This window comes from Micromys minutus, assembly GCF_963924665.1.
Source record: "Micromys minutus genome assembly, chromosome: 32".
Lineage (NCBI taxonomy): Eukaryota > Metazoa > Chordata > Mammalia > Rodentia > Muridae > Micromys > Micromys minutus.
Genome location: NC_137967.1, coordinates 3215762 through 3240022, shown reverse-complemented (window position 1 = coordinate 3240022; position 24261 = coordinate 3215762). Strand labels below are relative to the sequence as shown.

At 46.6% G+C, this 24261-nt stretch overlaps 1 protein-coding gene across 1 annotated transcript; it reads right to left on the bottom strand.

The window, feature by feature from the left end:
- Positions 1-341: 341 nt before the first annotated feature.
- Positions 342-17322, bottom strand: SPTY2D1 (SPT2 chromatin protein domain containing 1). Its single transcript, XM_080909057.1, has 6 exons — positions 16996-17322; positions 9111-9225; positions 6931-8463; positions 5520-5691; positions 4183-4260; positions 342-2986 (listed from the first exon to the last, which is right to left on the bottom strand). Exons 1-6 carry the CDS (start codon positions 17053-17055, stop codon positions 2893-2895), a joined length of 2052 nt encoding a protein of 683 aa, XP_080765183.1. The 5' UTR covers positions 17056-17322; the 3' UTR covers positions 342-2892.
- Positions 17323-24261: the final 6939 nt, after the last annotated feature.

Genomic DNA, 24261 nt, shown 5'->3' with positions numbered 1-24261 from the left:
TGAACAGATACAGGGACAACAGGCAGGCCTGTGTCCAAGGGACAAGCATGACCTCGGAACCTAATAAGTCCACAGAGGTTTCCAGGTGATGAGTAGCTTCAAGTTTTGATCAATAAATGAAAACCAGTAAAAAATATCAATAAAATAGTTTAATGCCTACAATTTCTTGCATACATAAATTGTAAAACATTCACCTGTATATGCAAAAGTATACTCTTCTGCAGGTCAACAGCACCAGAGAACAAGCTAAGCTTTGTCAGTGTTTTTCTTTCATATCTGATTTGTCCAGTATGTAAAAGACATCATGGATTTAATAATGCCAAAGAAATCTATATTCCACTCTTAATCACACACTAGACACCTGAATATGCATTTCATCACACCCACTCCCAAAATAAATAGTCTAATCAGCACACTGAAAATAAAACAACCAGTCTCTCTTTATATATTTATTCTCTTTTGAAAAATGTTTTGGTCTCCTGCTATATCTCAGAAATGTACTACTAGCTGCTTTTAAGTTATAAAATACAAAATAATTTATTTCTTGGAGAAAATCTTGGGGGAGGTTACCATTACAAAATGAAATTTTGAGTTCCTGTAGACTCTGTTAGTCTTTGAACTTTCTCATGGCACACATGCCTGTGACACATGGTCCCCTGCCTCTACATAGACAGGACAGCGTCCACCACTTAGAGAAAATGCAAAGACCAGTTAGTTCTGAAGTAGCCTTAAGAGAGTGCCCTTTGCTTGAGCAAGGGGGCTGTGCAATCAGAGCCACGGGTTCCACGAACACGACTTTCCTGTCACATAATGTGTTAGAGAATGCCACACCCATGACCATGTACCATTACAATGGTGGAACAACATCACTACATTCAAGAATTAACATGACCCAATAAAAGGCACATCTTCAAATATTGAATCAAAATCTGAAAAATCAAAACAGTAGAGAGAATACATTAGGAATCAAGCACTTAATTTGTAAACCTTGAAAAAATAACAGCTTGCTGCTGTTTCTTCAGAGGCTTGTGAGCTTTTACTACGTGGTCAGGAAATAGAGAAAAGCAAAATGGAAGACATGATTTGGACTTAGTCTTTCTTATGCAAAGCTGATGCACATCTGTTACAGAAACGAATGTACCAAGGTCCGAAACTTGACTCTAACACAATGGCTCCTTTCTGTGCAAACAGCTGCACCCTGACACTGAGGACAGTGAACTTTCAGCCACCAGTGGTAATGATGACAGCAACTACAGATTCCAGAGAATGAATATGGAGAAAGGTTATTCAAGGAGAGTCCGAGGGGGGCAAACACACCAGTGAGAGCAGTAACATGCTCCAAACCTGCTCATCCGGGGAATGTTAGTCCCTTTGTACTAAGGGTGGGCTAGAAGGAAGTTAACAGACTTCCTGCTGCCAGTGTATAAAGTCCTGCACGGGGAGTCAGCGCTCTACACCCTCTGAACTTAAATCCTTGCACTTTCTCAAAGTTTGAAGCTCAGTTCAAAATGAGTTTGTTTTAAGGACTGGGTCAAATGGTCCCACAACGAAAGGCGGAACATGATTACCCATAATACTCAAGCTTAAAGAATGAAGACAACGAGGACAAAATGCATGAAGCTTGGACCTGTTGAAAAGTACGAGCTCTTTGTGGGACAGCCTCTCCAGCTTCCCACCCCTCATGGCTTAACAGTTTAAGACAGCCAGATTCACTGTGGAATCGCCCACAGACCCAGTTCTGGCCTGCTGCCAACCCTCCACACTCCGGTCTCCAGCACGCTATTTCCTTTTCTGTTGCTGACTGTCCTTGAGACATGGCTTCCTTCCAGCCAGACTAAGACCAGCCTGGATGGGACTCTAGGCTTAAGTGACATCAGTCTGGAGGTCTGGCTTTACGAAGAACTTAAGGTTTCACACAGCCCAGCAAAACAGCAACAGGAAAAATTATCTCTTCACAGTGCATAGTTAGAAATAAAAGTGCAATGCGGACAGAGAGAAGGTGGTATTCCTGATACACTAAACATTTGGCTTTTTGGTCATTAACATTTTCTAAGGAATTCAAGCTAAAAATGCAATATTATTAACATCAAGAGGTACAGGGGCACCTTAGGGTCCCATATAGCATTTTAATGGGGAGAATAAATCAGAAGGGGCCAAAATACACGCTGTTTGCTAATTTTTAAACTACTACCCTTTCAAATCTAATATCTGAATAACCATCTTTAATATAAAAAGAAATTAAACAAACAAAAAATAATAGTAGGGGCCTCATCTACTTCACACAAAATTAAATAACAAAAAGCTTGAAAGGAACACTGGAAAAGAACATTCTTGTTCCGGCAAAATTTGTATTTTAACTTAAGAAATTTTTATTACCTAATATCTATTAAGAATGCTTAGCATCCAATCCACAAATAGCTAAATACAATATAGTTCATTCTATTTTGTGTGTCAAAGTCACAAGGATGAGACTCGGGTACTCTGTATAAAGCCTACTCTTTCCTGGGTTTCAAGTCAAACAGACTAGGACAGGTCACTTTATTGCTGGCAGCATTCACAGAAGGACCAGGCCCTTCCTGAGGACAAGTCAGACTGCGATCTTTCTCTCTTTTTGAAGTAGCAAAGGAACAGTGATCAGCTGACTGGCGAGTGGTCCCACCTTAACGTGCATAGTTCATCGGGATGGAGGCCAACCCGTGAATGGCTAACTTTAACTTCAACAGCGCACACAGCCAGCATCTCCATTACAGGTTCCACACTGGACTATGAAAACACTGCACACTCAAACACACAATAGCCTGCAAACGTGTCAATCTAAGCTGGAGGCTTGCTCAGTCTGAAGGCAGAAAATCCTTGCAGCGTTTTCCCTCTCAGAATGAACAGAAGCAGCAGCTAGTGGCGTTTCAGCTTCTTGGCCTTTCGACGTTTCATTTCCTCCTCTTCGCGCCGCATCTCTTCTAAGTCCTCTTGCATACCGAGTCTTAGACTATGGAGAGATTGTTGTAAAGGACATGGAATTACGGCCTTAAAACAGCAATACTGGCTTCTCAACTGGACTTTCATGTGGACTGGCTGATGAGTCTGCCTATGTGACAGGCACATAACACACCCTGTCTGTCTGTCTCTCATACACACAATTTAAATAAAACAGGGTCACAGACAGAAAAATATAAAGATCTCACAACAAGAATGATGAAAAAGCCTTAGCATCCAAAATTAAAATAAGACGGTAAGGCCAGCAAGGTGGTGAAGGCTGTCACCCCAGCACTCGGGAGTCAGATTTTTGTGAGTTTAAGGCTAGCCTGGTCTAAGAGTGAGTTCCAGGACAGGCAGGGCTATGCAGAGAAGCCCTGTTTAAAAAAATAAGCCTATGCATGTACAGGTGCCTGTCTAGGTCAGAAGACAGATCCCTGGAGCTGAGTTGAGGTGTAAGGCAGTTCTGGGCCATCTGATTAGGGTTTTGGAAATTCTGGTCCTCTACGAGAACAGTTCTCTTTCACCACTGAGAAATCTGTTCATCCTTTTCAAAAACACTTAAAAATAAAGAGGCATCACGATTTGAGTTTGATCCTTGACACCTACATAGATAGAGGTAGAAAAGAAGTGACCCTCCCCACATACACACAGCATAAAAACCCAGGAAACATTCATTCATTAGTAATAGTCCATATTCTTTTTTCTTAACACTAATTTTGACATTTTATCTAGTTAGACGAGGGATGGTCAAAGGAAAGCCATTTAGTGTTTTGTGTTGGGACTGAGGTGAATTATTCCTTTCTAATAACACTATAAGCAAAGCAGTCAATCACCCTGACCTAAGAAACTCTTGGGAACTCACAACTGAGCTGTCAAACATGGAGGGAATCTAATCTCTTCCCAGTGAGGTCCCCGAGGAAGCAAAATGACAAGTTCTGACACCAAGACAAGTCGGATGGGCAGAGGAAAGCAAACAGCCCATGGTAGACCTGGGGAGGCTTCCAATCTTACGACATACATAGCACACAGGACACACTGCAGACACCTGGGCTACAGTCTTAACCCTGACGAGCTTCAGTGACCAAAGCAGTAGATTCTAAGTTACAAACGGGAAACCCTTGGATGGAAAGGTGAGGAATCTGTCCGCAGCACTTCACCCAGAGTCCTGCAGCTGCAGGCTTGAGATGTTTCTATACAACTGCTCACCTCTTGGCTTCCTCCTTCTGCTGCTCCTTCCAACTGCTCTCCATGTAACGTAAGGCATAGTCACTCTCATCTTTGTATCTGGCAAGAAAGCAAAGTCAAAAAATGAAGAGATTCAATTTTCTTTCGGGTTCTCTGTGAAGCCATGGCTGTGCCCCCCCCCCCCCCCCCCCCCCAGTGCTGGGACAAAGGTGTGCGATTCTATTGATTCTATTCTCTACAGCGCTGCAGCTTCTCATCACAACGAAGCCAAAGCACCCAGGGTAGGATTCCTCCTGCCTTGTCTGGAATAGAATGGCAGAGACTGGGTAGAAATGGAATTGTAGTAAACGTTGTGTTGAACGAGCCTTAGGCGCCTACAGGGCAGCTCTTCCAGAACCCAGCATTAGCAAAAGCCCTAAACTCAACAAGGTGCCCTCAATATAGTAACTTAATTTATATCCTGAAAACGTGTGAAAATTTATGTAAATCTTAATAAACCTTGTGACTACTGGGAGACAGGACCTTCCCAACAGTAAACTGAGGCAGAGAAGCTAATGACCAGGTCAGCAGACAGTGCGGCTGCTCCACCGGCTGCCCTGTGCTCCAGGACTGCCAGTTCCTCCTCCCACTGTGTGTCTTGGATGCTTTTTGGGTGGCCTGGTTTCTGGAGGGGCTTCTACAGATGTGCAAACACTTCGTTATAGGAGGTGTGATAGGTCTCCTCTGCCTTTACACACAGCTCTCCATTTCCTTCCGTTTACCTCTGGCTCCACAGCCCACCCACTTCTCACCCACGAGGCGGCTTCACTCCCTACCCTCTGAAGAAACAAGCCTGCACACAAACACAAACCACTCTCAACTCAGTAGAAACTAGCACGTGCCCTGTCTAGTTAAGGTTTCTGTTGCTACGACCAGAACCAAGCCCGGGAGGAAAGGGCTGGTCTCACTGTATATAAAGTCCATTAGCCAGAGAAAGCCAGGGCAAGAACTCCAAGTAGCAGCTGATGCAGAGGCTGCTCGCTGGCCTGTTCCTTACGCAGCAGGCTCTCTTACAGCACCCAGGACTACCAACTTTGGGGTGACACTGTCTACAGAGAGCTGGGGGTCCTCCCAAATCATCAAAAAATGTACTATGGCCTTGCTCAAAGGCAAGTCTTTGGTGACATTTCTTTAAGTTTTTTCTTCCTGTGTCAAGTTCTCTCGAGGCTGTGACAAGCTGACATTAAAAACTAGTCAGCACATGCTCTAAGAACCATCACCACCCAAAGGTTTCTAGCTAAGCATTCAATGCCTCTACTGTCAATGTTTCTCTCCTACATATGATAAGAAGTTTATGTTAAGGTAAATCTTCAGCTTACTTTTTTCGGTCATAGCCAAAGATTTCTCGAATGTGCTTGGATATTTCTTCCTGAGGTTCTCCTTCATCGTCGATGAAATCATCCATTTCTGAGTCATATTCATCATCATCATCTTCATCTTCATACTCCCGAGGCCTTTTGTAGCCAGTAGGGAAGGGAAACCTCTGAGGACCTAAGAACAAACGCCATGTAAGAACGCTGTATGGAGGAACAGCTCCTCAGGGGACCACGGCTCCCAGGACTCAGAGAAACTGACATTAAGACACCCTGAAAGCAGAGTACAGCAGCAGCCCGGGCACCCAGGGACTGAGCTCCCGCAGCACTTCAGCATGCCTTGGTGCCCGGTCATAGCTTTAGCTTAGTTATGCAGACTTCTGGGATTTAAGAGATCAGTAAAATTTCTGAAACTGAGTTGTTACAAACTGCCACAGAATCTTTAATTTTACCAAATAAACATACCAAAAGTAGTTTTTCAACTACCTGGGCCTGAAAGCCTGAGCCAACGGTTTGAAGGAGAACCGGACAACATAGCAAGAACCCATCTCAGGAAAAACCCAAGTATAACGCACTTTCTGAATTATAACTGTTCAAAGAGTGTTAAAAGTATGACCACTAAAAACACGTTAACATCCGATTTCTGCCTACTAACTGATAACAGTGGGGAAAGTGAGCTGGGGTTTGGCTCAGCAGAAAGCTTGCATGGCATCTGGAGCCCTGGGCTTGGACCCCAGCCTACAGCAGACGAGTATGGGAGCATATACTTGCACTCCCAGCACTCGGAGGGCAGCTATGGGAAGTTCCAGGTCAACATGGACCATCTTGTCTAAAAACAAAACAAATCCTACCCCCAGATGAATAAACAGAACAAAAAGCAACAACCCCAAACTGAAGAACAACTTTGTGAAAGACAGGTACTCAAGACAGCAAGCAGTGCCTGAGAGCAACTCTCTAGTCTGACTGTAAGGCAACGTGCCACTGGTTTCTTGTCCGTGTTTAACACGGGCCTGTGCGCATGCAGCTGTCGGTGACTCTAAAGCACCAGTGACAAGGCTCTTCACACTGCACACCAGAAGGAACAGAACTGGAGTAAAACAGCCGGTGCAGGGGAGGTGCTAACAAACATCTGCTGAATGAGTCGAGCGGCAAAGGCTCAGTCTCCATCTAGAACACTGTCCTACAGAGCCACCAGCTACTTCAGTCACCTCACCTCACAAAGCCAGGTTCTCTGCACGAGAGAGAACAAGGTGGGGGCTGCCAACAGCGGATGCTGAACAAGCCTCTCTTCTACTACCAACAACGAGCACATTACAGGGCTCGTGAAAGTGGCCACAGGGTTCCCGATGATAAAGCTAGGTACTGTCTCCAAAGGCCTAGTGACACACACACTCTTCAGGATGAGGGTCAACTTTACCTTGGGCAGATCTGTAGCCAGAGAGGACAGGCTTCATCCCATTTATCTGTCCATTGCTTGACCGACTGATAATATTCTTTGAAGAAATTGTTTCTGAGACAACAGTGCATTTGGGCTTTGTGGGGAGGCCCGGGTTACTAACTGTCCGTCCAGGTCCTAAGCCACTCACTGGTCTTCCAGGGCCGGAACTGACAGTCCGTCCAGCTGGACCGGAACCACTCACAGATCTCCCAGGGCCACTGACGGACCGCCCAGGAGAGCTTAGACTGTTCACTGGCCGTCGATGGTCACGGGGGCTGTTTACAGACTGCCCAGGGCCTCCAGAACTGCCCATTGGTCTCCCAGAACCAGCAGCTCCACTGATGGGTCGCCCAGGGCCATTTGAGCTGCTTGCAGGTCGCCCAGGGCCACTTGTGCCATTGGGTGTCCGTCCAGAGGGATGTGAGTTGCTGGCCAGCTTTCTGATCCCACTGACTGACTGCTCAGTGACGGAGCAGGAACTGCCGTTCTGGCGCTTGGGCACAGGGCCAGAACTAAGTGTGGGTCGAACTGTCCCTGGGCTAGGCTGCCCAGGAGCAGAGCCAGAGTTGCTGCCTGGCTGTCTGACACCGGGACTCTTAGCTTTGTTGTGTGAGAGAACCGTGGGCCCAGGCTTGGAATGGCTCAGATGAGAAGGAAGAGATTTTTTGGCTTTGTGCTCAGAAGCACATTTCTGAGTCCCACTAGCAGAAGTCTTTGGGACACTTGGTGAACAGGTGCTGGGGTGGAGCCTTCCAGCCCCATTGAACACAGGCTTGTGGTGACCTTCCCGGAGGGAAGGCTGGGAGCTACTGCCAGAGTCCACCTTGGTCCTCTCTGCTGGCAGGGATTTGGATGAAGACAAAGCTACTTGTTTGTCATTGGCTGTGCTGGGTCTGAATTTCTTCTCAGCATGAGGAAAGGGCAATCCTTTGGAAGAAAGCTGCCCGTCCCCACCACCTTTGCTGGGCTTTGTGCCCATGGTGTCTTTATGAGAGGACGCCCTTTTGGACACGGGTGGAGGTAGTTTGGCGTTGGGTTCAGGTTTCTTTTTCCGATGCTTTCGTTCAAGAAATTCTCGCTCCCTCAGTTCCTCTGCAGTCAGGGGCCGGTCTTCCACTTTTTTTACTACCTTGATCTCCACTGGTTCAAACTGCTTCTTCTCAGCTAGCCTCAATAAGTCAGTGAAGTTCATGGGTGATGGGGCACTTTTAAGGGGGGCCTTTGGTTTGCTTTCAACCCTGGGAGGCTCTTGCTCCTCTTCATAGTCCTGGTCCAACTCAGCCTGATTGTACTCCATGAAGTCTTCCTCCTCCACATCGTAGTCCTGATCCGTTCCCTGGTTCAGATGGCTTTCCACTACCTGCCTCTTCTTTGACTTTTCCTCAATAGGAGTCCCATCGTAACCATGAAAATTGTCCTTGGTCCTCTTGGCCATAGCTCTTGCTTTTTTGTCATGTTTGAGCTCAATTCGCTTTCTCACCAGTTCCTCTTTCCTTTTCTTCTCTTCCAAGGCTGAAAGGGATAAAACACATTATTCCAGGGCTCCACACAGCGGCTGCTCATGTGACGCCAGCCCACAGTCAAAGCTCAATGCTCAGTTCTGGTTTCTAGATATCTGTGTCAAATGAGGAAGTCATCCAACAGAACTGAGTAATTCTTACAACAGTGGTCATATATGAGCCTCTCTTTATGACTAAGCAGGTAAGGGACTTGGCTTTTGCTTAAAATGCACAAAATGTCTCATAAGTGCACTGGGCCAATGAAACACCAGCACCCCTGGAGCTGTTAAGAACAATGGTAAAGAATGGAGACGAATTATGGCTAGTCACATGGTATACACTGGGCCCTTCATGTCTGTCCACCTTCCCTCAAGAGATTAAGGCCTTGCTGTGTTGTCCCCACTGCTCTGAAGCTCCTGAGCTCAAGAAATGACCTTGCCTCAGCCTGCTGAATACCTAGGATGACAGGTGACTATCACTATGCCCAGCTCCACAAAGCCTTGGGGGTGGGTGAGACGGGGTTACAGAAAACAATCCAAATAACCAACCTATGGGCACGCATGCGCACACACGAATTTGTCTATAAAGTTATCCAGACACAGGTACAGTATCCCCAAACTACTAAGCTGTCAGACAGAAGCAGCACAGGCACATACAGACCTTTCCGTCTGAGCTCCTCCTCTTTCCTCCTCAGGAACGCTTGCACGGCTGCCGACTGGACACCTTTCACTTTTGGGTCTTTCTTCGGAGGCCCCACTGCCAAACTGTACCTTTTCTAAAAGCAAGCAGATGAGAGCTATAGGCAACAACACTTTACAAATATACAGACTAGGGGCTGGGCAGTATAGTGGGAGGCGCAGAGGAGGATCTAAGGTGCATCAGCTGAGTTCAATCCCCAGCCTGAACTACAGAAAATGTAGAAAACAAAGTGAGGAGAGGAAGGGAAAGAACAAGAAATCTAAACGAAGAGCCTGATCTTTAACTGTAGTGTAAGTTCACTAAACATTAATTTACTAAACACACTTCTTCACACTGGTTTCCGAATTACCAAGATCACGAATACTGCCCGGGCAGATGTTGTTTTTATGGACTGGTTTTTAAGTAACTGCATACAGAAAATGACTGACACGGGGATAAAAAAGATTTGAACCCTGAAAGAAGATGCTTCAATCTCTTAAATATCTACTACTAAAGAAACATGATTAACAGACCTAATTCTCAGTCTGGGACCATTGGACATAATTTATGGGCCAGCAATTTTTCTTTTTTTAAATCACAGCTTAAGCAATCCAGGCCTCACACATGCCAGGCACTCTACTACTGGGCTATATTCCAACCCTTTCTGTTTAAGACAGATGCTCTTTTTATCTGCCGAATCTGTGTCTGTGCTGGTAGTAAAGCCGTTGTTGTAGAAAAAGCCAGCAGTTTATTAACCCCAATGCTCTCTAAACTTGTGTATGACAGCCTATCACTCCATGCCCTCCCATCCCGTGTGACAGACAGACAGCCTATCACCCCACATCCTGTGTGACAGACAGACACACAGCCTATCACTCCATGCCCTTCCATCCCCTGTGTGACAGACAGACAGACAACCTATCATCCCATGCCCTTCCATCCCCTGTGTGACAGACAGACAGACAACCTATCACTCCATGCCCTCCCATCCTGTGTGACAGACAGACAGCCTATCACCCCACATCCTGTGTGACAGACAGACACACAGCCTATCACCCCATGCTCTGCCATCCTGTTTATGGCATCCTTGAAGGAAAGCCAAAGGATCTGCCTACTACAGTGCTGACAAACACAATGTATCCTGCAGGAAGCTCAAGTTCCAAGTAAATTAGTCAACTGAACAGCAGCTGGCGGAGAAGGCAGGCCTCATCCAACCTGAAAATCCTGCATGACAGCAGTGCTCGTGACTGACTCACCCCTTACAGAGAAATCCCAAGACAGCACCAATTATTCCCTAGTCACCCAGGTCAGGACAGTCGGACCCTATGATTAGTCTACATCCTGTAAACTGAATTGAGAGCTCTTTCCACCCACAAATAATGCCATGAATGTGGCACCTGATTCAGGTTTACTAAGACACACAGCTCACAGGCAGCATTCCACAATTTAAATATCTTTTGGCATATGCAGAGTTTCAGAATATAGTCATCACCTTGAAAAAGTAAGAATTCACTTAGCCTCAAGTGATGGGTCTGGCAACCATTAGTGGACATTCTATTGCTAGGCATTTGTTTACACATTTAATGGAAACGAAATCTTACAATGTAATAGTCACTGTGTGCTCGCTTGCCTCAAACCTAACTATTTAACCAGGGGCTCAGCTTATGCTGCTTGGAAGAATTTCACTAATAAAATTAACATCTGCAGTCAGATTAACTTCCACAATGCCCATGGTCCCCTGCTCAGTTCAACGACCTCACAACAGTTCTGGGGTCAGCAGAGTCAGCAGTTCCAGCGTTAACTGCAGAGTGCCTGGCCTTCCAAACAGAGTCTGGACTTGCCAGCCCCACAAAGAATCCCCTCCAGTCATTCCTACTTGTGCTTCTCTAGAGACTAGGGACACAGAACGGTCTTTCGGTGGCCTCTTCATGAACATAAAGGTTTCAAGGGCACGCTGCTGTCAGGAGCTCATTCCTTAAACAGCCGAATGACACTGCAGGGCACAGACACTCAGCAGTGTCCGCTCACCAGCTGGCCATTTGGACTATGTCCATTTCTTTGGTTTCATAAAAAACGCTGCTGTGACATTTTAGGTGGACATATGTTCAAATGTCTCTTAGGTATATGATCTTTGAACACTGAGTTCCACAGACCTTTCTAAAGTGGGCTGCAAGCAGACCAAAGCATGTTTTGATGGAAGATTTTAAGATTTTAAGATTTCCCCCAACTCACAGTAGAGGATGATGTTAAGAAGAAACCCAAAAGCCTTAGGCTGGAGCCCTTTGATTCTCTTTGAGTCACTTGTCAAGTCTCCTGCATCAGATGGCCACACACGGCCACACACAGCCTCAGCAGCAGCCCAGCAGGATGTACCCATCTTTTGACTCTTGATTCGAGGCACAAGGCTGCTTCATAAAAACCCGCTGGTCAAGTTTTTTTTTTTTTCCTTTACCCTGCCAAGCCAGTCTCAGCACTCTTGGTCCCCAAGAATGACCCACAGGGTGGCACTTCTACATTTAATGGGGCACCACAGTTTGCAAAAATTTGTAATACGAAAGCCCATGGCTTTAGAAAACATCAAGCTATTTGAAAACACTCCTTGCTGCAAAGATTAAGAAGCAGCTGTCCAAACCTTGCTCAGAAAGTACCTCGTCAGAACCATCATGTTACCCCCAAACTGCTCCTTAGGGGAAATGAGACTGCTGTAGAAAATATATATTTTCTGATGATTTTACATCACTTAACTACTGATTAGAGTAGACAAATAATATATTAACTTTAGTCAGCAGCACAGAGTTTTGAACACCTTTAGTCCTTAGCCAGGGAAGGAATGCAAGAAGCAGCTCTTGGCATTAAGCCTGCCCAGCAGGTTGTGGAAAGGACAGTGAGAAGAAAGCATCCAGAGCAACCGTTCATGCCGGCTCTGGTTTAGGGACAAAGTCAAGCATTACAGCACTCATTAAACACTGGCTAGAGTCGGCAGCACAGCTCAATGGGAGAGAACTTGCTAGCATGTTGAAGGGCCTGGTTCAATCCTTAGTGCCATTCAAATCTAACGAAGTCACCCATCAAACCAGTACTTCTTTATTGGAAATGGTCTTAAAAGAGGGTGACCGGGCTTTCTAGCTGCTTAGCATAAGCTTTGTAACTGAATACATATTGAATGCAGGTCTTCTGACCCAGGACCAAACATATTTGCACACTTTAACTTTCTATCTAACTCCAACACTTTTATCCCTTCAGCTCAGACTTCACTCATAAACAGAATGCCCAGCATTCCATGCATGTCACCCGAGACAGGTCTACAGCTGATCTTCTCTATATATATCCTTCCCCTCCGTGGGACAGTAACCACGCCTACACTTTTCAGAACAGACCTGCAGTATCCCTGTCTACCAGTCTCCCATCTATGAATGTACTAACCAGGCCCAATCCTGCCTAGCCTTAGAAACCAGACGTGATCAGGTGACCTGCTCAGGTGGGTGGTCATAGTTGTCCACCGGTTCTATATGCTTCTGGTTTGGTTTTTGGATTTCTTCTCCATCTTTATATTGAATGTCATAAAAATCCAACAGTGTTACTGCCTAAAGCTGTATTGAAGAGCTGAGGAAGGAGCTCGAGCTCTGCCTACGAAGATGGGGTTCTCTCTCAACAGAGGGCCTGTGAAGAGCAGAACTGAGAAGCCGTCTGCTGGATCCGGTCCATAACTCCCTGTGCAGCCTTGGGCACTTTCTTCACCTCACTAGGCCTCAGTCTAAAACAAAATCTCCTTCATAAGCTCATTATGGTGACTAAATTAATTAACACATGAAGTCCTTACAACGTGTCTGGCACAGGCTCAGCACAATGAATGCTAACTGCTTTCACCTTTATTTAGAGATTCTCTAAGGTGCTATGGGAGAAGAGAGAACAGAATTCCTGTGGGGAAGGGAGGAACAACAGTTTCTAAAGACCCTGAACATAACACTGGCTGAGAAGTACGGCTCTAAACTAGAGCAGTTGTCAGAGACAGCAGGGATGTCTTTGTTGGCCCACACTGCTCTTTACAACCCTTTACACTCAGGAGGCAGAGGCTGGCAGCTCTCTCAGTTTGAGGCTAGCCTGGTCTACATAATGAGTTCCACAGACTAACCTTACAGAAGACTCTGTCGTTAAAGCAAAGGCCACTGGCAATGACTGGTTGCATCATCCTGACCAGCTGTTATTTTTGTATTCAGAATTCCACTGAGAAAAGTCTCTGCCTAATACTTCCACACATGATGCAATCTACCTTTATTTTAACTAAAACATTAAGAAGACGACTGTTTCATTTAAAAACGAGCAATAAGGGCAACGTTAATACAAAATGAGCATCCTTAATCCAGAAATCCAGAATCCAAGATGCTCCAAAAATTGAAAAGTCTGAAGGGCTGATAGTGAAGTCAGGTAAAAGTACAGGAGACAGTTTAGTGGGACCATTATTTAGTTTTGGGCTATTCACAAACCCTTGGAAAAAAAGTCCTTGGTAGCCTGGTTCCTTTACTTGCACATACAATGCACACATGCACACGCGTGCACGTGTATACACACACACACACACAGCCACTCTAAACCTCAAAACCACTCCATCCCCCATTTGTGTGGGTTACATGCTCTCCCATCTCTGAAACAGTGGTACACTTCCCCAACCTAACAATCAAACTTACAATTTCTACTCAAGTGTATTTCCAGTTTCCAGGTTTGACAATTATAAGGGCCAATTAGGCTTGAAATGGTTTTAGGTGCATGCAACCTTTTAAGGAGAATTTCTTTCTTTCTTTTAAAGATTTAGTTATTCATTTTATATATGTGAGTACATTGTAGCTGTCTTTAGAGACACCAGAAGACAGCATCAGATCCCATTACAGATGGCTGTGAGCCATTAAGGAGAATTTCTATTTACCATCTTACGCCTATGCATAACTGGGGGTGCACAGGGTTAAAATCAGATGTAGAGGAACATGCACAGTAGAAAAATGATTATATAACCTACCCATCAATCAAAATAAAGAGCTACCCTGGGCTGGAGAGATGGCTCAGTGGTTAGAGCACTGACTGTTCTTCCAGAGGTGCTGAGTTCAATTCCCAGCAACCACATGGTGGCTCACAACCATCTGTAATGGGATCTGATGCCCTCTTCTGGTGTGTCTGAAGAGAGCAACAGTGTGCTCATATACATAAAATAAATAAACCCCAGGCTGCAGTCTGGCCCCCCGAGCCATCTCTACTCTTTAAGCTACACTACTGCTTTGCTGCAAATAAAGTCACCATGCTCCTTTAGTAAGTGTGCGCCGTTCTCAACTCTTTGAATACGAGCCAAGAACTTGGAAACGCCTGACCCAAACCCTGCCCTGTCCACCAACAGACAGCAAGTGGGAGCTGCCTATTTGCCTTAGCACCTTGGGTTAAAGTCAATGCAGTGGCTAAGAACACTCAAGTCTCTTGCAAACGTGTTGGTTCAGTTCCCAACGCTCACTGAGAGGCTTATAAGCTTCCACTTCTAAGGGATCTGATACCCTTTTCTAGACTCTGGAGCACTGCATGCAGTTGGTGCACAGACACAAGCAGGCAAAAGACCCATACACATAAAAAAATTTAAAAATTGCTTTAAAGAGGAACAAAAGGAACCTTCAGGCTGTACAAGACCCACACAGGATAAAACTGACATTCAGAACACTATGTATGGGAGAGTGGCTCATGAGGCCTGTGGCCATTTGAATAACAATGCCTCCATAGGCTCAATGTCTGCATCTCTGGTCCCTAGTTGGAACTGTTTGGGAAGGAATAGAAGGTGTGGCCTTGGAGAAGGTGCATCACTGCTGTTGGGCTTTGGGAGTCCTTCCTAAGATGGCATTCCCAGTTAGCTTTCTGCTGTAGATCAAGACGGAAGCTCCCATTTGCATTCCAGTGTCATCCCCACCTGCCTGGTGTCACACTGGTCATGACATCTAACCCTCTAAGCCCCCAGTAAACTCTTCTGTAAGTTGCCTGGTCATGGTGTCTTATCCCAGCAACAGGAAAGTAATTCTTTGGAGGTGGGAAATAAAGGTTGCTGAGCTAGTGGGTAATGGTTGCTAGGGGAGAAGGAGTGCCTTCTTTGGTGGTAACCTGGCCCTGCCTCATGCATGCTTATGCATGTGGCCCTATTTAAACTCAGTGGATCTCTCACCCACCCACCCGCATCAGGAGAGTAAGAGGGACCTAGGGAAGAAGAGACATAGTTGGATAATGGAGAGTGACAATTATATATATATATATATATATATATATATATATATATATATATATATATATATATATATATAGTTTGAGACTGGGTCTCTCTCCTTAGCCCTGTCCTGGAACTAACTATTGTAAACTAAGCTGGCTTTGGACTTACAAGGTCCACCTGCCTCTGTGAGCGCTGACATTAAAGGTGTGAGCCACCACTTCCAACCAGCTACTGGCTTTCTAAAGCTGGGCTCTAGTTCTTCCACAAGACCATTCTTGGGCACTAAAGCTAATATCTGGCTTTTTCTGAAACTTTTCTCAGATTCAAGAAGATCTAAGATAAAATACAGATCAAATTATGCAAACATGATTATTAGACCTAACAGTAAATGTGACTGGATAATCTACAAATGCAAAAGAAAGCATTGTTGCTCCAGACTTAAAGGCTTGTGCCACAGCTTCAACCAGCAGGACTTATGAGATTCGGCTTAGAAGAATCTTACTGAGTGATTACTATCAGGGTAGTACACGATTGGTCACATATTAACATAAGTGTAATGTATATATATGCACACGAACACAAACCTAACTACTTTTACTCATTATTTTATATTTAAGAGTTTAAAAGTAGCCTGGACTTGACAAGAAGTGACAAGAGAGGGAAAATTACTGCAACAAACAAAACTAGGCAATTCGAAATCCAAGTGGGACCTGAAGTTCTAAATGATTGACTCTAAAAGATCAAGTCGGACACTTCACTGATTAAATCTCAGGCATCACAACGCAGCACATCCGTTTACAGCTGTTCTGTGGGTACCTTCTGGTTATCCAGAAATGATTAGTTTATGCAAAACAGCTATAACCCCAGAAAGCAGATGTGGGACCACTTCAGTATTTACCTCTGAAGCTCATCGAACTCACACATCCACTGAGCAAACAGAACCTAAAGATGTGGAAGTCCACTAGAAAATGAAAGCTGAAAATGGCTTTGCCCAGCCCGCTCGCATAGGAAATCGATAGATCCAAGGGACATACGGCCAATAAAAGGTCTACCACAGACCCACAGCCCACACGATCACCTCACAGCTGGCTACGGATTTCCTGCAAAGCCCTGAACTCTTTCCAATATAAGATACCTCCTTGGCCGGTGATAACATCTTTGGTTCAGTGGGTGGGGCCGCCAACCAGAGAACCCTTTCAAGAAATCACTAAACATTCTCCTGAAAATCCGTATTCGACCCGCTAAAGAGACCCGAAGGCTATCAAGCGAAGTCCTTAAACTCCCCGAGTTTCCTGACTACACTGGTTCTTAATTTAGGAGTGGAAGTTTCTTCGAAGCCAGGCGCCACTAGCGCTACACAGTCCACCGTCAGGCGCGGCTCATCCCCGACTTTGCACAACTCTTAACCCCCACCCCGGCAAGCTTCCAGGGCACGTGAGCTGGCGAAACCGACCCCAAGAAAGCTCTCCCTTTCCCATCCCCAGCCCCCCGCGTACCCGAATCTCCGCACAAACCCCAGAAGAGGGCGTGCGTGTAGTTCAGGTCTCCCCGAGGCCGACAGGCGCTCTCCTACAAGTTCCACCCCACCACGTAGGAACTTGACGCCCGGGGTTTCCCACTGCAACTCCGGAGACTCACCGGTACGTGGTTGACACCTTGTCCTTTGGAAGCGATCAAGAGGATTTCCCTGAAGTCCATGTCTGGCCGAAGAGAAAAGCCCGGCTGGGCCGGGGACTCGGCGGCGGAGGCGAGCCTTACCGCTCGCTGACCCCAAGCTCTACTGACTGCCTGGCCTTGGTGGCCCGTATCCCGCCGCCCCTCGACGCCGACACTTCCGGCGCCTTCTAATGCCGTGACCGCCCCGCGCTGCAGCCGAATACGGAATATGTGTATGTATGTGTACACACACTCGCACACGCTCCGCGACTCCGCCGCGATCGCGAGTATTTGCGCAACTTCCGCTTTCGGGGCCAAGACACGTAAAACGGGTACGTGGCCGTTGGTGTTGGCGTTGGCTCGAGTGGGTGGGACTAAAGCGTCTACCAGCCAATCAGACGCAGTATGGCAGCTCGGGGGTGTGGCTAAGGGGGGCGGGGAGAGCGGTCGGCTTGAGGGTCTTCGCGGCGGGAGAGGATTTCGGTGCCGGGGCCGGTGTCCGGGGAAACCGGACTCCCTTCCAGATCTGGGCTCTGTAGGTGTCACGCGTGGATGCTTGGATCCCTAATGGCGGTGTTCCAACAGCTGGTGCGAAAGGCCTGGAGCAAGGGATCGCGGATTGGTTTCTCGGGAGCCCAGAGGCTACGCATGCGCAAACGGATCTTGCTCTTCGTCTGGTCCTCGGATGCCAGTTACCCCACGGAGGCGCCTGCTGCCTTTTTAAAAAAACCTAGGGCATGAGCGAAGACTTTAGTCACGTGCCAGGCAGAACTTGATTCTGCAGAACACAGTGCATTCGTTGGGAAGCTAGCCCCGAGTTTCTTTTGAGTTCTCTTGAACTTGGACATTTCGGCTCAATAAAGTACACGTGAATAACTAGAAATACCCCCAGACTAGACTGTGGGGAGTGGCCGCATTATTTACCTTTCTTTTTCTTTTCTTTCTTTCTTTCTTTCTTTTTTTTGTGCAGTTGAAAGGGGTGAGTGTATCCTAGAGACCTTATTCTGTGAGCTGATGTTAGACTGTTGTATTGGGACAGCTCCGCTTCAGGCTGGGTAAGAGACCATGGTAAAGCCTGCCTTCCCCCTAGATTTTTTTTTTTTCTTCTTGTCTTTTCAAGACAAGGTTTGTCTGTGTAGCCCCGGCTGTGCAGAAACTTACTCTGTAGACCAGGCTGGCCTCGAACTCTGAGCTCCACATGCCTCTGCCTCCCAAGTGTTAGAATTAAAGGTATTTGACATCATCGGCTGGCGGTATTGAAACTTTTAATTTTTCTCTTCCTCAGCCTCAGATATCTTAAGAACTCTCCCTAACCCAACATAATATTCCTTTTATAGATGCTTTTTAATATATATATGTGTGTGTACAAATATACATATATACATTTATGTGTGTGGGTGTTTTTGCCTGTATATTAGGAAGAGTTCTGTGGAATCCCAGAAATTATTGTGTGCACCACTGAACAGGACATGTTTCTTCATATGTTAATTAGCTCATTTGAACTGCTATAAATATGTACCCATGAAACTAGCTGTCAGTAACTATAAAGTAGTAATGATCACGTGTGCTTGTGTGAGACAGAGACAGAAAGACAGTAGCTAATGTTAAATCACTGCTGTATGTGGTAATTCAGTAAGGGAAAGGCAGAACCTCTGTCTGCATTAGTCAGAGTTCTCTAGAGCCACAGAACTTATGGAATGTATATATATAGAGCGAATGTATGACTTACGGTTTATAGTCCAGCTAACCCAACACGGTCGTACTTAGTCACCCGAGGCTGGTGGCTTGAGAAGTCGGTTCCGACAGACCTACTGGCAAGTAACTTCAGACAAAAAAGTCACCTTTCCTTCTTCCAGTGTCCTTATATAAGCCTCCAGCAGGAGGTGTGGCCCAGCAGAGGGTGTGGCCCAGATTAAAGGTGTGTGTGCCACCAAGCCTGGAATTTGCTTTATCCCAGGCTGACCTTGAACTCAGAGATCTCCTTTGCTCAGTCTCTTGGGATTAAAGGTGTGCACTACTTTGCCTGGGCCTAAGCTTTTCATAGCCACTATACCCTAAGATCTCCATGCCAAGATCCAGGTCAGAAACCTGTGTCTTCCAGCCTCGAGATCTGGGTCACAGGGGAGCCCTCCAGTTCTGGATTGTAGTTCATTCCAGATGTAGTCAAATTGACAGCCAGGAATAGCCACTACACTCCCTTTACAGGGAGGAACAACAAATTCAGCAGATAGTTCTGCCAAAACCGGTATGTGTGTATACAAGTCACCGGGGACAGTTAGGAGTCCACTGCAGCGTGCTTTGGTCCGCAGAGAGGGCTGCAGCCACCAAGTTCAGCAGCTTGACTCGAGCCTCAGGACCCAGGCAGTGAAAGAGTCCTGACTCCTGCCGGTTGTCCTCTGACCTCCACACATGCGGCATGGCATGTGCACTACACTCACTCCCAACTACACACACACACACACACACACACACACACACACACACACACACACACACACACACACACACCATAGAATGTAATTCAGGAACTGAACAGGAAAACGAGAGCAACAACTTGAAAAGGTCCTGAATGTCTGCTGGTGCGGAACGATGGAGTGGGAGTGTATCCCGACAAAGAAGGAACCCGATCTGCACCTGTACCCGGGGTGATCTCTGAGATCTGTTAGAGAAAAAGTATGGCGAACAGTATTTCTAAAAGAAGGTGCTGGAGGTGGCGCTCGGAGCTGGAGCCAGTACCTGGTGCACTCGGGGCTCTATCCTCAATCCGCAGCACCGAAAGAAAGTTAAGGGTTTTTTTTTGGGGGGGAGGGGTCTGTTTTTTAAGGTAAATCTGAAGTCTATTCACACATACAGGCTTGTCTATATAAGGTTTACAGCAGGCCAGAGACAATCTAGAAAATGGAAAGAACCAGTTCCAGTTAGGAAGGAAGTGGGTTTCCCACCACACGATTGGCTGTTTGAATGGTGTGTGTGTGTGTGTGTGTGTGTGTAAATATTTCCATTACTAAGGTTCTTTTTTCTTTTCCTTTTTTTGGCTATATCTTTTGAGAAGAGGATATGATACACTGTTTTAGATTCATGAGTTATCCTGAGCTTCTTTCTTAGAGTTCAGCTCCTTCAAAGACAGCCTTAGACCCCTTTCTGAGAGTCCTCTTACTGCAAGAAACACTCTTAGAGTTGCCGAGCCAAGCTTTTGTTATGGGTAGTGAGGGCAGGGACCCGGGGGACCGGGCATCGCTGGCCCTGTGGGCTCAGCTGCGCCAGCATCATTTCTCCACAGTCCAGTGGCCTCACCCTGACACACAACTTTTTGAAAAGAGGCTTCAGCGAATGGCGAAAGAAGAGAGGAAAGAAGAGAGGTCTCGTGTCGGTGAACTGTGAGGGGAAGCAGCAGTGTGAGCTTCATTAAGCTGGTTGGGGGTGAAGAGAGAGAAAGGTGTGCGTAGGGAGGGGCCCCGCAGGGCTGCTGGGAGAAAGGCAGAGAGGGCAGAAATGCCTCCAGTCCGGGGAGTGTGGAAGGTGTGTGTGCCTCGCCGAAGGCAGCAAGCTGGAGGTCAGCACCGGAAGCGGAAATCAGGATGAGTGGCCGCCCGAAGTCTCAAGGCTTTGAAGGGGAAGAGGAAGGGTCAGGAGTTGGATCATCCTCTTCTGAGGCTGATCCGTCCTTTAGTGTACTCCAGGGGCAGCTTCTAGAAGATGACTTAAGAACTCTCTTATTTCAGAAATATACAAGTATGGGCTGGAGAGATGGCTCGGTGGTTAGAGCACTGACTGCTCTTCCAGAGGTCCTTAGTTCAAATCCCAGCAACCACATGGTGGCTCACAACCATCTGTAGTGGGATCCGATGCCCTCTTCTGGTGTGTCTGAAGACAGCTGCAGTGTACTCACATAAAATAAATAAATAAATAGAAATATACAAGTAGTTACTTGTATAAGAAGAAACTATACTCCTTTCTTGGTGTACAAGTATTCAGGAAATGTACAAGAAGCTCTTGCCCAGGGTGCACCAAGCTCTAGGTTTAACTGGGTATGCTGCATAAACAACCTAGTGTGCCCCGGGCCCTCGATTACAGACACAAATATGTTTATTTAAAACTATAATTTTGTGTCCCTGGCTTATGTATTAAGATACTGGCTTCTGATAGCGTCTGTAGTCCTAGCACCCCACAAGCCCCTCAGACAGGCCTTGGCTATCCTGGCATGCTCTGAAGACCAACCAGGCTGGCTTGGAACCCTCCCAACCCCCAAGAGCTAGAATTAAATTAATTAAAGGCATGTGCCGCTACACCTGACTAATTCTGTTAGCAGTTCTGAGGCTGAGGCAGGAAGATTAAAAAAAATAAAATTAGGGCCAGCGTGGATTATAGATGAGACTCTGTCTCAAAACAATCATACAAAGAAACAAACAAAAGAAACGGTGTATATACTGCTCATTTGTACTTGTGTTAAGTAAGGGCAGACTGTGTTCTGCCCATCCTCCCCCCCCCCCCCAAACATATTAAAAGTCTGATCTCCAGCATGAATGTTCCGGAAGACAGGCTCCTAAATGACAATGATCAAGGTTAAGTGACGTCATTGTGGGGCCTGACCCAAATGACTCACAAAAGAGGAAGTCCACTTTCTAGTAGGCTATTTGTTTCAAGTAACTGGTCAAATGAGAGGCAGGCCGATCTTTTCGAGTTTGAGGCCAGCCAGGGCTACATAATAATACACTGCCCCCAAAATAAAAATAAATAATAAATAATAAATAAAGACAACCACAACCAAGATATTCAAGATGGACAAGGGCCAGAGGCCATGAAGTGACCCAATGTTTCCCCACCCAATTAAAAGGCAAGAATATCGACTGCAAGGCAAAGGCAAGGAGGACGGACCAGGCAGGTCACGTTCTGTGCGGACACTTTTTTATTTATTGTGAAGGAGTTGAAGTTGGCTGGTTACCTGCGCGCCAGTGAAAATGGAGGGCGATCCACTGACAGGCCACCAGCGCACAAGGATGCGCGCACAGTATTTACTGCAGGCTCGTGGGTTTCAGCAGAACCCTGGACATGACTTGGACGCTCTCTCTCAGAAGGGCAGGAACACTCACGGTGACCTACTCAACCCGTGTGATCGGAGAAAGGGAGTTTAATGCGGAAGAATTATGGCGTATATGGGCTTTGAGTAATGAGGGGTTGCTTAGTAAGAAGAGACTTTTGTGTGTGTCCGTGGGTGGGCTGCTTACGTATCATCCCTCGTGTGCTCCAGCTTGGTTTTTGACACGGGGTCTCTCATTGGGACCTGTGGCTCCCTGGCTATAAGGTAGGCTATTTGTTTAGTCAGAAAGCCCCACAGATAGCCCTGTCTGCAGGTACAGTGACGGGATTCTCCACCGCGTCCACAGAAGGTCACCATCGACCCTCTGACATGACATTCAAGAAGAATTCTCTGTCCCTACGGCTGAGATCCAGACCTTGGAGATGTTGATCTGTGGAACTTGCCATCTGCCTGCTAGGGTTCTGGGGTCAGTTCTTCCTCCAGGGCTGCCTGAGGCGGAGGGTGGGGGGAGGCTTCGGAGGGTGCGGACTCAGCAAACTGTCCATACAGCAGGAGCCTGGGGTCCCGGGGGCTAGAATGGAGTCTGTCCAGGGTTGGGGTGGGTTGGAGGTGGAGGGCACGGGATCTAGGACGGCTAGTACCTGTTCTTTCCATGTTTCTCTGATGCCCTCTAGTGACAGAACCTCATCACTGCAAAGGAAAAATATTTAAAGGGCCCAGAACTGGTTTTTCCGTCAAAAAGGGTACATTTGGAGCTGAGACAATAAACTGATAACCAAATTGGTAAAGGTTCTACTTACAAGGCAACACCACAGAATTATTTGTAATAGCTAAGAACTAGAAAGGACCTGGGCGTTCTCGAAGAGGTAACGCCCGATCAAGACCGCTGAACACGCAGCGCCTGACACTTTAAACTGTGTCAATTAGCAGGCTACACCTGTGATCCCAGGACTCCGAGGCAGGTGGATCTCTATGAGCTGAAGTTAGCCAGGTTCTGGCCAGCCTGAGTTACGCTGTGAGACTGAGAAAGAAAACACAACACCCCTAACAAAATAGGAGTAGCCAAAAAACAACAAAGAGTGTTAGATCTACATCTATTGTTCTGGGGGAATTTTAGGAGTGTTGGCTTCTTTAAATCTTCTTCTTCTTCTTCTTCTTCTTCTTCTTCTTCTTCTTCTTCTTCTTCTTCTTCTTCTTCTTCTTCTTCTTCTTCTTCTTCTTCTTCTTCTTCTTCTTCTCCTCCTCCTCCTCCTCCTCCTCCTCCTCCTCCTCCTCCTCCTCCTCCTCCTCCTCCTCCTCCTCCTCCTCCTCCTCCTCCTCCTCCCCCCCCCTCCATCATCAAGAGAGGGTCTTTAACCCATGGTGTAACAAGGATTGACTTTGGATGACCTTGAACTTCTGATCCTCCTGCTTCCATCCCCCTACTATTGGCTTACAGGCAAGCACCACGCACCGCCCCAGCTCATACTTGTTTTTGTGAAAAAGGACAGAAGAAAAGATGGGGTTGGGTGGTGGGGATAGAAATATCTCCAAGTGGGACGGGAGAGACAGCTTATTGGTTAAGAGCACTTGCTGCTCTTGCAAAGGACCAGTTTCAGTTCCCGTGGAGGCTCACAACCATCCGCCACTACAGTTCCATGTGGTCTATCCCCTTCCTCCGGCCCCTGGGAGCACCAGGCATGCGCAGTGCGCTCACACGGGCAGAACATTCGAGCCCGTAAAGTCTTTTTAGAAAAGCATCTTCAACAGAAACTGGGTCTGGAAAGAGCGTCAAGGCCTAGGACTTGGCCAGGCTTCACCAGGCCTTCGTCCTGGAGGTACCGCAGGAACAACCCAGGATGCACCAGGCCCTCGGATGAATTATGGGTACTGCACAAGTAACCTCCATTAAAAGTACAGGGAGGAAGAAATGACAAAATAAAACAACAAAAGACTTAGACTTGCTTGTTGCCTTCTCCCCAACTCCATCCCTCAGAAAGAGTCTTGTGGGCCTTAACCCTCCCCCGCCCCCCAGGGTGAGATGGCCAGGTGTGCTGCCATATTCCTGTACCTTGTGTTTTTGATTTTCTTCCTTCTTTGTTTTGTGATGAGGATGGAACCCAGGCTCATCCACATGTTAGGCAAGTGTCTAGCTACACCCTAGTCCACCTTATACCGGGCCAAAAGGGAGAGATGGCTTAACTCGTTTAGCTACTTGAAGCTGACTCAAT